The 13,087-nt window shown below is 41.3% G+C and overlaps 1 protein-coding gene across 1 annotated transcript in view; it reads right to left on the reverse strand.

The window, feature by feature from the left end:
- EIF2D (eukaryotic translation initiation factor 2D) overlaps nt 1-13,087 on the reverse strand; it is a 34,114-nt gene that overhangs the window by 2,668 nt on the left and 18,359 nt on the right. Inside the window, exons 5-14 of the mRNA XM_063451069.1 lie at nt 12,081-12,188; nt 11,645-11,907; nt 10,628-10,745; nt 9,312-9,357; nt 9,100-9,203; nt 7,445-7,603; nt 6,824-6,913; nt 3,632-3,727; nt 3,281-3,401; nt 2,979-3,153 (exon numbers count right to left, since the gene is read on the reverse strand). Coding sequence (XP_063307139.1) covers nt 2,979-3,153; nt 3,281-3,401; nt 3,632-3,727; nt 6,824-6,913; nt 7,445-7,603; nt 9,100-9,203; nt 9,312-9,357; nt 10,628-10,745; nt 11,645-11,907; nt 12,081-12,188 — 1,280 coding nt within the window. The remainder of the gene's footprint in view (nt 1-2,978; nt 3,154-3,280; nt 3,402-3,631; nt 3,728-6,823; nt 6,914-7,444; nt 7,604-9,099; nt 9,204-9,311; nt 9,358-10,627; nt 10,746-11,644; nt 11,908-12,080; nt 12,189-13,087) is intronic.

Below are 13,087 nucleotides of genomic sequence, written 5' to 3' on the forward strand. Positions count from 1 at the left end.
TGTCTCACCCAGTGCCGGCCACATGTTTGGAGCTGGTGTCCATCCCCGGTCCGTCGGGAGGGTGGTACTGTCCTGCCCCACCGGGCTCACGGCATCAGGGACAGGGCTCCCCGGGGACCTCCCAGACCCAGAGGCCCGGGTACCCACCTCTCCTGCGGTTGGGGACGCCGCACAGGGGATCCGTCTGGCGCTCGGCTCTGCCAGGGCCCGTGCGAGCCGCCCATGGTAACCCACTCTGGTTTCTCTGTTTGGAGTCTTCGGGCGGGCTTCATTCCAGTCGCCTTTGCCCGTTCAGGCGGTTGGCTCAGACCCCACGCGGTGTCTTCCGCACTGGAGTGTGCCGCCGCCATGTGGCCGGGATTGCCCCCCCACCCCCACCGGCTGGGTGGGGGGGGGAGCAGGGGCCGGGCTGCCTCTCGTGACAGCGCCGTCTTTCATGCCATCATCACAGCTGGTACATCGTGTCCTCCAGGTTGCCTGCCAGCGATCTGTGCGTCGTGGGGAGCCGCCATTGCGATGGTGAGTAGGCCTGCTGCTTTATTTGCGGTGTTCCCAGCTCGGAACCCGCCCAGTTTGGGGTCTCCATAAAGCCCGGGTGCTGCTTGTTAAATATTTGTGGGTCTTTTCTGTGTTGGGGCAGTCTGAGCGCTGTTTTTGGCAGTTTTTCCGGGTTCAGGCCGGGAGGCATAGTGTTCTGCTTCCTCTCAGCTCGACGGCCCGGCCCCGCCCCCCCTTAATTAAACTTTTGACTTCAGAGACAACATACTTTTTCACAGGAAAAATTTTATTCTGCAAATCTGTGTACACGCAATGAACACTTTTAAATTGTTCTCCAAATATGACACAAACTCTGTTAAGTTAATTAACACAAACTCTGTTAAGATATAGCGGTCAATATAATCTGAAAAGTTATTATTCTAAGTTTGAAATGTTAGAATAACGAGCAAGAATGTTTTAAAAAATAAATAAAATAAAAAAAATCTTGATTTAAATCAAATCCCCCCTGGTAGCAAACATATGCTCTGGGGTGCTTTGAGGCTGAAATATTATAATGCTTGGGTGACAACCCCTGCCATGTGCTATAAATGTCCCAAGCTATATTGCAAGACCAAGCTGTACCTAACATTATCGCTATGGTTCTCATATTGGGCCAGAAGTACAATATTTCCACTAATGATATTATATGGTGAAGGCTGGAGCCATAAAAGTACTTTTTTTTTTTTTTTTTTTTTAATTCTGTATTTTATTTGTGCATGAAGACATACATATAGCACACCGTGCCACAACAGCTCGAGTATGCATAATGACATAAAGGTGTACATCAGTTAGGCAGTAGAAAAACTTGCACATTTTTACATTTTTAACGTGTAACAATGAGTTATGTCTAGGCTGATTTTGATAAAATTACAAAACTGGATTAGCTTAAGGCAGGTTATAAAGGTGATAGATAACAGTGCATGTTAGTTGTTCAAGCTTACGTTACTATGTGGTGATTAGCTGTGTCTGGCTAAACATGCTGTTTAGCTTAAATCTGGTAGTTACAACCCGTCTATGCTATACATTTCAACGACAATGTTAGTAGGTTTAGACAAAAAATAAACATGAAATAAAGTTTAGCATTAATAGATCACGTTGTGAGCTTGGTTTGCTTCAGGTACACCTTCCCCTTCGGCTGTCCCAGCTTCTTCGGTGGCAGGCGCTTAGAGTAAAGTCGGGATCTGTAAGGTTGGGCTGCTTGAGGAAGCAAGGGGTTAGTTCTGTGTGGTACATGTGCGGTACAATTAGCATGGCGTATAATAAGTCCTAGATCAAGGGGGGCGATAGTCTGCTACTACTGGAGGCTATGTGTCCCAGTCTTCCTGCCTCATGTCCCACAGAGTCCTCCTCAGCCTATGCCTTTAAAGGTTGGTCCCGGGTTTGGTAATCCGTTCAGGGGCTCACCCGTTCCGACCACCAGGTCTGTGTGCTTCATGTGCTTTGCTGCCCGTTTGCTGAGATGTGGACGGACCATCTTTTTCCCCGGTATATTTGCAGGCGTGGTGTGGGCCCCTCTTGGGTGTGAGTGCAGGCTCTTCCCAGCTCTCATGGTTAGCAGCTCTGTTTTTATCTGCTTGAGTGCGGCTTGCTGTAATTTGTGCCGTGCGGTAATCGCTGTCGGGCGCCGCCCCGTGTGTGTCCCTGCCTGCAGGAAAGAGTGTCTTCTCCTTCGCCATATTATTTTGGCGCGCTTGGCCTGACTGGGTGTGTGCTTTGGACGCGAGCGGTATGGCGGTGCCTTAGGTGGGTCTGAAGCTTTAGCCTTACTTGCGCTCAGCCGGTCTGCTAATTTGTCCCAAAACGCTTTAAATGTGGCGTCCAGCCGGGCTAGGATGTCAGTCTCCTTTGTTGGGCCTGTTGGCTCGAGTGTAGTCTCCGCCATTTTGTTTATAGGTCGGTCCCGTTGGGGTTGCTGCCACAGCTTCTGGGGTGGTCCTCCTGGGACCGGGATGACCCCCACCGGTCCATAGGGGGGGGGGGGGGGGTTAGGGCCCGTAATCATGCTTATCTCTGTTGGAGGCATCAGGGGAGCGGCCGTCTCCCCTGTGCCGGCCATGCAGACAGGCCTTGAGGAGTACTTCGAGGGTTTCTGCTTGGTATGCCACATATTTGGTGTCGGTAGGTAGCCCCCGGTCTCGCCTTTCTGCTGGGTACTCGTATGAAGAATTTGCGGTAAGTTTTAGGCGTATAACCCGAGGTTTCCGTCCCGTGGTGCAGGAGCTGCTCTTTTCTGCGACCTCTCGGCTCTCAAAAGTACATTTTTCTAAGCACAAAGTTTACACTAGCATTAGGCCATGCTTTTCTCTACAGAGTTAGGTGTGCCTGACACTAAAACTGTACCACAGTCATATATCCCATTAAAATCCATCTCTCTATTCTCAACACAGTTCATTGAGGAGGAGTTCCTAATTGCGGTCTATTCACACAATATTTGTACTGACCTATTAAAAGTCTGCCGACATTTAACACCTGATTTCCCTGTATCTGCACTTGCACTCTGTCTTTTGCACCTGGGAGGGGTGTGCAAGTGGCGCTGGCCTGGACTCGCTGCTGCAGTAAGTTAGCAATTGTAGAAGGATCCATCCCGTACAGCTCCAGGTTCTTTATCATTGTGACCTATAATGAGACATAAAATAGTCATCTTATTGAAGCAAAACAAAAACTTGCACAACAAGTAAGAAAATTGTGTTTCCAAACTGCCTCTTTGCTTCTTATTTTGTGGTACATAATAAATAAAGCAAACCTTTTTGTTTGATCCCCTCTGTGCCATGCTGATATCAATAGGGTCGATGTTTCCTTTCCGAACAATGGGGGAAGACCCAGGGAAGGTAATCTGGTGTGAATGCTGCATCCTTTCTAAACACCTGGGGAAGTGTCCATATGATGACAAAGAGAACAACAGAGACAGCAACTACAATGAGACCCGCGCCCTATTATTCCACTCCTTCTAGTCCCCAAACTGAAATTATATGAAATACTGTATAATAAGCTGTAGGTTATTTTTTTTAAACAACTGCAATGAAAATGGTTGAAACAGTGCTAAGGTACTTGAATCAATTAACTTTAATGTTGCAGAGGAGGTTACTAGTTCTACCTTGTGAGAAGGTCGTCCCATTTGAGAAATGTAACATCGTCATATTCCGATTTGTCCAGAAGGCAGTCACACAGTATGGGGTTTACCTTCACAAAGCTGAGGAAAGAAAAAAATTGTGATTTAATGCGGTTGGTGAATAAAAGGTGATCAAAACTGTAAAATATGTAATTTATTCTCGTTTTTTAAAGATATTAGGAGCAGATCTACAGTGATCAAGTTCCATTTAACTGCACACATGGAGAGAGAGGGGTCGTCTGTCTCTTATCTTCTGTAACTTTCCCTTCATGTCTCCTCCACCAAGCCTACACTAGACTTCATCTGCTAAGTATTAGCAACATTACATGTTTGTACATAGTATATTTATTTGTTTGCATCTTTCCAATGACCTCCTATGCCTTTGTGTTGGGTACAAGGATAGTTCAGAAAAAGCCTTTACTGTAATTAGCAAGATGGTCAAAAGAGACAACACTGTGTTGCTTGGACACTGCACAATGTGTTTTGAGGTCAATGCCATCTTCATCAAAAGGTGCCGATCTGGTGTCATAATTGGCACAGCAATTAAATGGTCACCTTTATAAAAAAATTTCCATGTGGGAATTGTCAACAAATAAAATCAAACAATTGGATGAGTTTACAATGATTGGCAGTATTGCTATATTTTAAATGAATAAAAAAGTTATAAGCAAATCAACACATGTTCATTTTTTTTATTTTAATGTCACCGCAAGTGTCCATGAACCATAAAACCATGAGTTGCTGAGAGTCCTACAGGATAGTTTACAAAACCATCATAATAATAGGAACTGCCTGTGAAGGAATGGCCCATCACTTGGTTCGGCAATATTCGTTTTTTCCCTGTTCATTTGTTTGTTCGAAATCACCTAGTCGATTCCCGAACGAGTACCACCCCAACACCAAATTAGATCATGGAACACCAAGTATTCAGTGCAAAACCACAACGGAAACTATTAATAAAATGCTCCACTGGGTGGCCGCCATTTTGTGCAACCAACTAGGTGGCCACCCAGGCAGCCCTTTTGTCTCCCGAACGCAAGCAGCGGTACCTGGTTGTTGAGTGCCTGGAACTTATTTCGGCTAAGCACTCTCGCGAACACGGAACTGCTGCCTGTTCAAGTTCCCGCCCACCTATACGAACGGCCTTCAGGAGATATGAACTACCGACTAGGGGGAGCATTCAACCCTTGAAAGCATTCAGATATTTTGTGTGGGTTTCGCATGGAAATCCTCAAACTGAAACCGGCCGTTGCCACGATTTCTCTGAAACCATTTTGAGCTTCTACCTCGTGGCCGACTGGTCAAAACTTTACCTCAATGGCAATTCTAAATCACTGAACCAATTTGAGTGCTTTTGGATATTTTAGATCACTCAGATCAGGGCTATCCGGTGATATGACTCTCGATGGATTTCCATGTATTTTGGGGGTACTTTTAGGGTGTTGTAAAAGTTGTCAGATTTTTTTGTACCTGGGAGATAATGGAGTTGTAAGTTTCCTGACTCAATTATCTCTCAGGCACAGGGTGGAGTTTACTGTATGTATAAATTGAGAGTGCTTGCCTGAAATAAACAGATCTACTCACAGCATTCAGTCTCGACTAATGGGAAAGCTATACCAGCAATATTTATCTTCACATTGGGAAAGGGAATCCATGGCGCTGATATACTGGCGTCCACCACACTGCCTAAAATGGTGTACTTTTTATAGAAACTCAAAAATGAAATGTGTTTCATTACAAGTCAGAAATGTAAGACCATAGTGTATAATACATTTTATTCTATACTCTATACAGTGCCACTATATAGTTTTAGTATTGTACTTAAAAATACCACATGTGCAATTACAATGTAATTTCAAAGGGAATCCTGGTGAAGTACGTGAATGTTGAACTTCTAAACAAAGTAAGAAGTGTACATATCTTGGACAATTTTGTACTCAAGGGATGTTGGAACACAAATTTGGCTATTTCTTTACTTTGGCACACAATTAATAGCAACAAAGCAAAGTGTGTAAAAGTGTGGCGGCAATATGGCTTCATTAACCCCTTAAGGACCAAATTTCTGGAATAAAAGGGAATCATGACATGTCACACATGTCATGTGTCCTTAAGGGGTTAAAGTAATTCCCCATAAAAATGGCCTTACATGAATACTGATAATAAATGTATACATTTGATATTTGATTCAATGCATCACTATGAGGAGATGCGGATTGGTGCAGTGCAGCGTTTTGCAGCACATGCACGATAGCCTCCCAATGCTGTTTCTATGGGAAAGCATTGGATTGTCTGAGATCATTATGTTTGAAGATGCCAATCAAGGAGGCGGGACAAGCTGGGACGAGACTGAAGTAGAGTGGGAAAAAGGGTGAGTTTAAACACCTTATTTCTCCACAGAGGGGTGGCCGGACACCTGGATGACTGTTTAAACACTGTAGTGTCAGGAATTCATGTTTGTGTTCTGATGCTATAGCGTTCCTTCAAGGGGAAGTAAATGTTCACTTGGCTATACTGTGTGTACGTTAAATGACATAACAGAGTTACACAATGATCTTATTCTTTTTCATATAACCTTGTAGAGAATATATAGTTAATGAGAAAAGGGGAAAGTTGTCGCCCATAAAAGCGCCGATTTCAAAGTATGGCTCACAGGGTTCTTTAAATTGTGAGTGATTCTACATATACATAATAATCTATTATATTCTAGATTTTACATTTTCATTGGTTATACAAACTAAAGAGCAATACAAGTAGTTTAATACTTTATTTTACAGGGCATTATATAGTTTTCAAATCCTGCACTGTAACAACAGACACATCCATTGTAATAATATATGAAAATTGGTATATACAGCTATTGTATAGAAGTATTATCACATTAAAAAAATTCTAGCAACCAGGGTTCTTTTCACCTTCTATGATCCAAGCGTCCTTGGCAAAGCAATAAAGTAAATGCTCACTAATGTGAATCAAATAATGCACTGATAGCTGCTGAATTGATCTTGTATGTGCATCCAATTAAGTCACAGTGATTGAACGGTTACAAGACAATCTAAGCAATAAGAATTCTGCACTCAATGAAACATGAACAGGGTATCCCTATAAATATTACATGCCATATTAAGTCACTTCCATGGCTGGGTCAGGAAACAAGAAAAAACAGATACGATCCCTTACTTCTTGTTATCTGGGTCCACCAGCTCGTTGGTTTTCACATACGTAATGATTATGCTTCGAACATCACTCTGTGTGAGGAGGTTGCCCTTCCTGTAAATAAATTAAAAGGATTATCAGGAAATCAATTATTGGCTGTAGATCATGGAATTATAGCTCAACAATACTGCTAAAATATTACATAGACTGAGAAGGATGTTCACTTAATGTAAATTCTAGTTACACAGACACTGGTAAATTGATAAATATGTATTACATAATTTAACAAAATAATTCACACATATAACATGTATTGTGCACATGAATAAGTGTAATAGCTGGATAACAACGGACTCCAAAACACAACTTAAGAGAATACTTATAACACACAAAAATCTAGTAACTGAGTTCTTGGAGTGATATCTGCTAAACATCACTGGTGAGGACTCAAAAAAGACAAAGCTATCTTCTAGCCGGTCAGTATTTTAGTTCTGGACTGCCCAGTAACAAGCCCATTCTTAGAGTTATGTTACACCTCTTTCAATTTATCTTTGTTATAAACAAGAAAGAAAACACAATAGCACAATAGAGGGGGGTTTGTGGCTCTGCTATAGGGAAAATGTTTCTGCTCATCGTGTTCCTTACCTGTGTCCAGTATCCTGAAACAGTGGGAGCATCTTGGCAGAAATACCGTACAAGGAGGTAATTTCAGGTGGTTGATATGGATGATCTCCTGCCTCGCTCTCATTTTCCACAAGTGTTGGAGTGGTTGCTTCAGTGACTGGTGCAAGAAAGGATCTGATGCTGCAAACACATAGAGCACATATGTTACAGGAAAAAAATACAAAAAACAAAGATACATATGGTAGTGAGTAGTAGTTGAAAAGTAAACAAAAACACTGTTACGGGTGCACTTTACTCATCATAATCACTACAAATCATTGTTGTACTGCTATGAGTTTTTAGGTGCCATTCTTCAATTTTCTGTCACATTGTTTTAGAGCGGTTTGACAAAAGTAAGGTTCTCCACTCACTCAAAGCCCAGCCCCTACACAGCCACTCACGTAATGTTAAAGATTCACTTCTTCCTTATCGATTGAAAGCCTTCCAACCAGGGTGCAGGAAGTGGGCTTACACTGAGCTGTAGTAGTTATGGTGCTAACAGTGCCCCTTTAAAGATGCAGTAAATACGCTTTGCACTCAGTGGGACGATGTATATAATCATGATTTGACTCACTGCCCAATATTGTTTACGTTCTAAGCAGTTTCCATTAAGTAAGATGCTTGCACACATAAAAAACAAACAAAATGCTGGACCCCAAAAAGAAGACTCCCTTCGAGAAAAGGTTAATTGATATTAAAAAACTACATGGAAAAAAAAAACTTTTTGTGAATTCACTTTCAAGCAAATAAGAAACTAATGTAACATAATTAATATGAAACCCCTCACCCCTGAACAGCAGATAAAAACTATTAACACCACTCTAAGCCATATTTTTCTTTGCTTTAAAAATAAATAAATTATATTTTCACACAATAGTAATTGTGTGAGTAAACTGGTGTTTCGATAGTCGAATTATATATATATATTAGCTTTAATAAATGGACTCTCTCAACTTCAGGTAGCAGAATGATGGTAACTACAGCATGTCCGATGTGGCTAACTAACTATTCCTTATGAGTTAAGGGTTATGATTAAGATATTGATTAAGGAAGTAAGGGTAAAGTCTTGTGGTTAAGCGACTGGATAATGAGCTCGGTTTAAACAGTAAAGTTAGGCTAAGTTAGAAATATTTGTGTCGGTGCCAAGTGTTAACAATTAGAGGCAGGATGATGGTTGAGCTTTGGCTATGGGTGTAAGGCATACAAGTTATGGCAGTGCTGTTACAGCTTTGGTTTCACAATACATTTTGGATGGCAACTATCATCATTCAAAGCCAGTTTGGGCCTAACATAGAATCAATAAGGCTCAAAATATCCACTCTCCACTAGCCAGCAGTAATTGAAGGTTAAGACCTGCATGCTTGCAGGGGAGAGTAACTTTTAGGCCTGGGTAGTAGTGTAGGAAAATTTGAGCTCTTCAATCAAAAGCACATGTGTTAGCTGTGATGCATGTTGGGAGCAAGGTATCAAGAATACATACAGTGATATAAAGGATTGCTGCCCCAGCAGCTCTGCAATACTGGTAATGCAATATTGTGATGAGTGCCCACTTATGCACTAGCAACAGAATTTTAGAGGGTTAGTACAAGAATTCTTAAATAGCACCAATATTACCATTAGGCTGATTTTACACTTACTCTGGGTGCTTCCAGTCTATATCCACAATGCTTTCCACCCCTTTAGTAAGCTCCTTTACCTGCAGAATCTTGCGCTGCTGCATTGTTTGCAAAAATTTGGAAAGCTAAAAGAATAAAGAAGAAATACTGCAATACTGTGCTTCTATTTTAGTTATAAAACACACACACACACACACACTATTAAACTCAGAAACAAACAGGAGACAATTTACCTTTTTGTAGCTGGACTTCTTAATGTCCACTTGCTGTCCTTCGGGGCTGGGTTAAATGAAAATGAATAAATAATTAGTGAAACCAGTGTTATAATGTCCAGTTGTTAATAGTCACATTTTTGTTCGCCTTTCTGTAAACCAAACCAGTGTTTATTTTTTGTATACTTAGAACCAGGTTACTGGCATTTTGCCATCCACAATGCATGTGGACATCAAGATGTATGCAGGTAGTTAAATAAATCATCTACACATTAAATCCAAGACAGCCATTACAATGAATACAGAGGAAGATGTATCTATCTGGACCGGCTATCCGTGTGTAGATCTTGAAGTTGCGTAGCTTGCAAAATATGTGTACTTAAAATAAATAAATTTGTATCTAAATATTTGCAGACACACTTTATGGGTAAAATTGTGCACTCCAGCAGACAGAATGTGGTCTTGTCTGTCTTGACGGATTTCCATTAACAAGTTAAACTTAACCATGCTTAGAGGAACACAAACATGTATTATGTTTCGCACCATGGTCTAACATTTTAAGCTTGAAGGAATCACATCATTTCTGGAGCACATACCACCCATCCCCCACTTGGTTCCAGTCTGTATGAGCGCCCTACAAATGGAGAGTGAGGTCCAATGAGCGTCCTTTTAAAATTTATATTACATTGATCATGATGCAGCTCTATGCTGCTACAGGTTGGATTCCACACAGAACCCATGCTTCACATTTTAAAAATGGACAATATAGGCACCAAAACAACTTTATCTTGGTGAAGCAGTTTGGTGTATAAATCATGCCTCTTGCAGTCACACTGCTCAGATCTCTGTCAATTAGTAGTCAAATCACTTTGTTTATACAGCCCTAGTCACACCTCCCTGCATGTGACTTGCACATCTTTCCTAAAGACTTCCTGAAAAGTAATCTGGGTATATTAGGTTCCTGTATTGCACAGTCTGTGTAACCTAGAATTTCTTATCTCCTGGTCTGTTAATAGCCTCCTAGACTGTGCAGAAGATTCCCATGTGTGATTAAAGTTCAATGTACAGAGCATGAGATAAAAACTTCTAAAGCAAGTTAATGTCTGGTTTAAATTTAAACCCTTTTTTCCCCCCATGCAGGATGCGTGAGTTACAGCCTACAAACTAAAACTGCTTCATTAAGCTCAAGTTTTTTGATGCCAGTTAGTATGCCGGGCTAATATACAAACACCAACAGCTGCCAGGCTCTCTCAGAATTGCCTTATGTTCCATGCATAATAAAAACACAAAAATTAAAATCTAGACAGTGCATTTTTCGCTGTTATTTTAACACTCACCAGCAGGGGTAGAGGTAATTTCGAAGAAATGTGCTTGTGAGCAATGGGAGATCAGGTTTCTTCAGCTTATATTTTAAAGCATGAAAGAAGCACTGGTTCAGTAAGCTATCCATAACTTCTGCAGATTTAAAGAAAGGGCAAATTAGTTTGTTTTTGGATAAATCGAATGATGCTTTACACGTGACAATTTTACCAATTTCTTTTTGCACACTCCGCTTGGGTGGACAGATCTCCCGTACTCCCTATGAGATAGATAGCAGCCATATAGAAACATATACCCCTCCTGTATAATAATGGGAGTGTTGCTGGAGACTAAACAGATCCCATATACTCCTGCTTGACAGTGGTTTATGGCTTAAGTGCAGAGCCCAAAGACAAGAAAGCGGCTCCAGATTGGTGATGCATTTGCTTGGTTTTGGACGGTTCCTACAGCTGCTTCTGCTTGCACTGTATTAGCAGAAGTATAAGGGACCATGAATGTATTGGTTTTATTTTAGGTTCAGTCTGTTTATATATTTTAAAGCATAAACCATAAAATGCATCAAAGAATCAAGCATCATAACCACTACTTAGACAACTTACTTGCACACTATCCCAAATCCCTTTGCACATTTAAATAACTATGCATGGGGAGTTGGGATAGTGCACAAGTAACTTTTTTGTTTGGTTTTTATTGTATGTACTGGAGCTGATGTGTACTAAAGTCATTGCTGCCACCCAGGCATAGTGGGAGTTTGAGTTCAGGGCTTAATTTTCTATATTTGTACCGTAACCACTGTTGTGGTTATGATGCACACCTCAAACAGCCACTGTAGTGCTTATGATGCTAAGACTTTCATAGGTATTTACTCACACCTCAAAAATTTACTATAACCTTATCATAAAGTTTGGAGTGCCATGGTTTTGTGCACATTTGCTTCTCTGTATTTATCAACAAGTATCACATTAAACAAAATCAATAAAATAAGAACAATTTATATTGTTTCATCACACCTTTTAAATCATTTTAGCACTCACCTTGTGGGGATCTTTGGCAATGGCCCGTGTCTTCAGTGTCTTCATCCTCTACCTTATCTGTGCTATTTTGGAGAACAACAGTCCCTTGTTCTGTTAGATTAAGTGTTTCCAATTCTCTTTCTGGAAACTCTGGAAGGGATACCTCCTTTGTTCTTGAGATCTCAGATTCCTGGGGGGAATCTTGTTCTTCTTCTTTATCCTTTGGTGCAGGATTCACTTCCAGTGGAGCAATACTTGGAGGGGAAGACTTATCACCAAACACCCTGTCATCATGGCATGTGTGTGGACAAAGATTAGACACAGTTTAAATACATATTTCACAACATGAGCTTGCACAACATACTTTACAGTTTGTGAAGTGGTCCTTTTTCCTGGACATGCTGATGGAACCAAAAATAATCAGGGTGAAGCTACTAAGGTTCTACAGGTCACTTACCATAGCTGGTCTCTGTAGGTGTGTAATATGTTGATACCTTTCCCCTTCATCCCTGATGCCTGCATTTCCTTTGTAGACATAGTAGCCACACCTACTGCCACTGGAGCCCTTGACATAAAGAGGATAAAGTAGTCATTCCGTGCAACCATTGCATATATATTCCATACACAGCAGTCTAAAGGAAGTCCTTGCAAAGAGCCAATGAGAGGTATTACTGCTGACATGGTCATTTAAATTAATAAATAACACATATCCTAACAACAGATACGCTATAAGTTAGACAAAATACAAATTGGAGAACAGTGCACATACCAAAACAAAAAATAGTTTCAAATTTTACAAGACTACTTATCACCTATCTTAGCAAACGAATACGGGGATTCAGTTACACCATATGGCCATATTGTGTTAAGCCTACCACTACGTCACAGTAACCCAATATTGGTGGTGCCCCTTTGGAGGTAACCACAGGAAAGCATAAATTGAGGAGTCTCAGAGAGCAGCTTAAACAGTTAGCATGTTAATCTCCCATGTTAAAATGAGTGTAGGGCTCATCTATATTAGAGAAAATTCCCTGCATGTCTGAATACATTCTGAAAGTGTGTTGTCATTATGTTTCCAACATTCTCCAGACTCTATATTTAGGTCAGTGAATGCGGCATGCACCCATCTGTCTTAAGAAATGGAATGGCACATTAAGTGGTTTTTTTTTTGTTTTTGTTTTTATAGTTGAACATCCTTTGATCCATATGGTATCATTGTCCTTTTTAATGGTGTTTATTTAAAGGCACTTAAAGGACCACTATAGTGCCAGGAAAACATACTCGTTTTCATGGCACTATAGTGCCCTGAGGGTGCCCCCACCCTCAGGGACCCCCTCCCGCCGGGCTCGGGGGAGAGTAAAGGGTTAAAACTTACCTTTATTCCAGTGCCGGGCGGGGAGCTCTCCTCCTCCTCCTCCTCTCCACCTCCGATCCTCCCAAGAGCTGCGCGCCCATTCAGCCGGT

Source organism: Pelobates fuscus, chromosome 1, assembly GCF_036172605.1.
Source record: "Pelobates fuscus isolate aPelFus1 chromosome 1, aPelFus1.pri, whole genome shotgun sequence".
NCBI classification, from domain to species: Eukaryota; Metazoa; Chordata; class Amphibia; order Anura; family Pelobatidae; genus Pelobates; species Pelobates fuscus.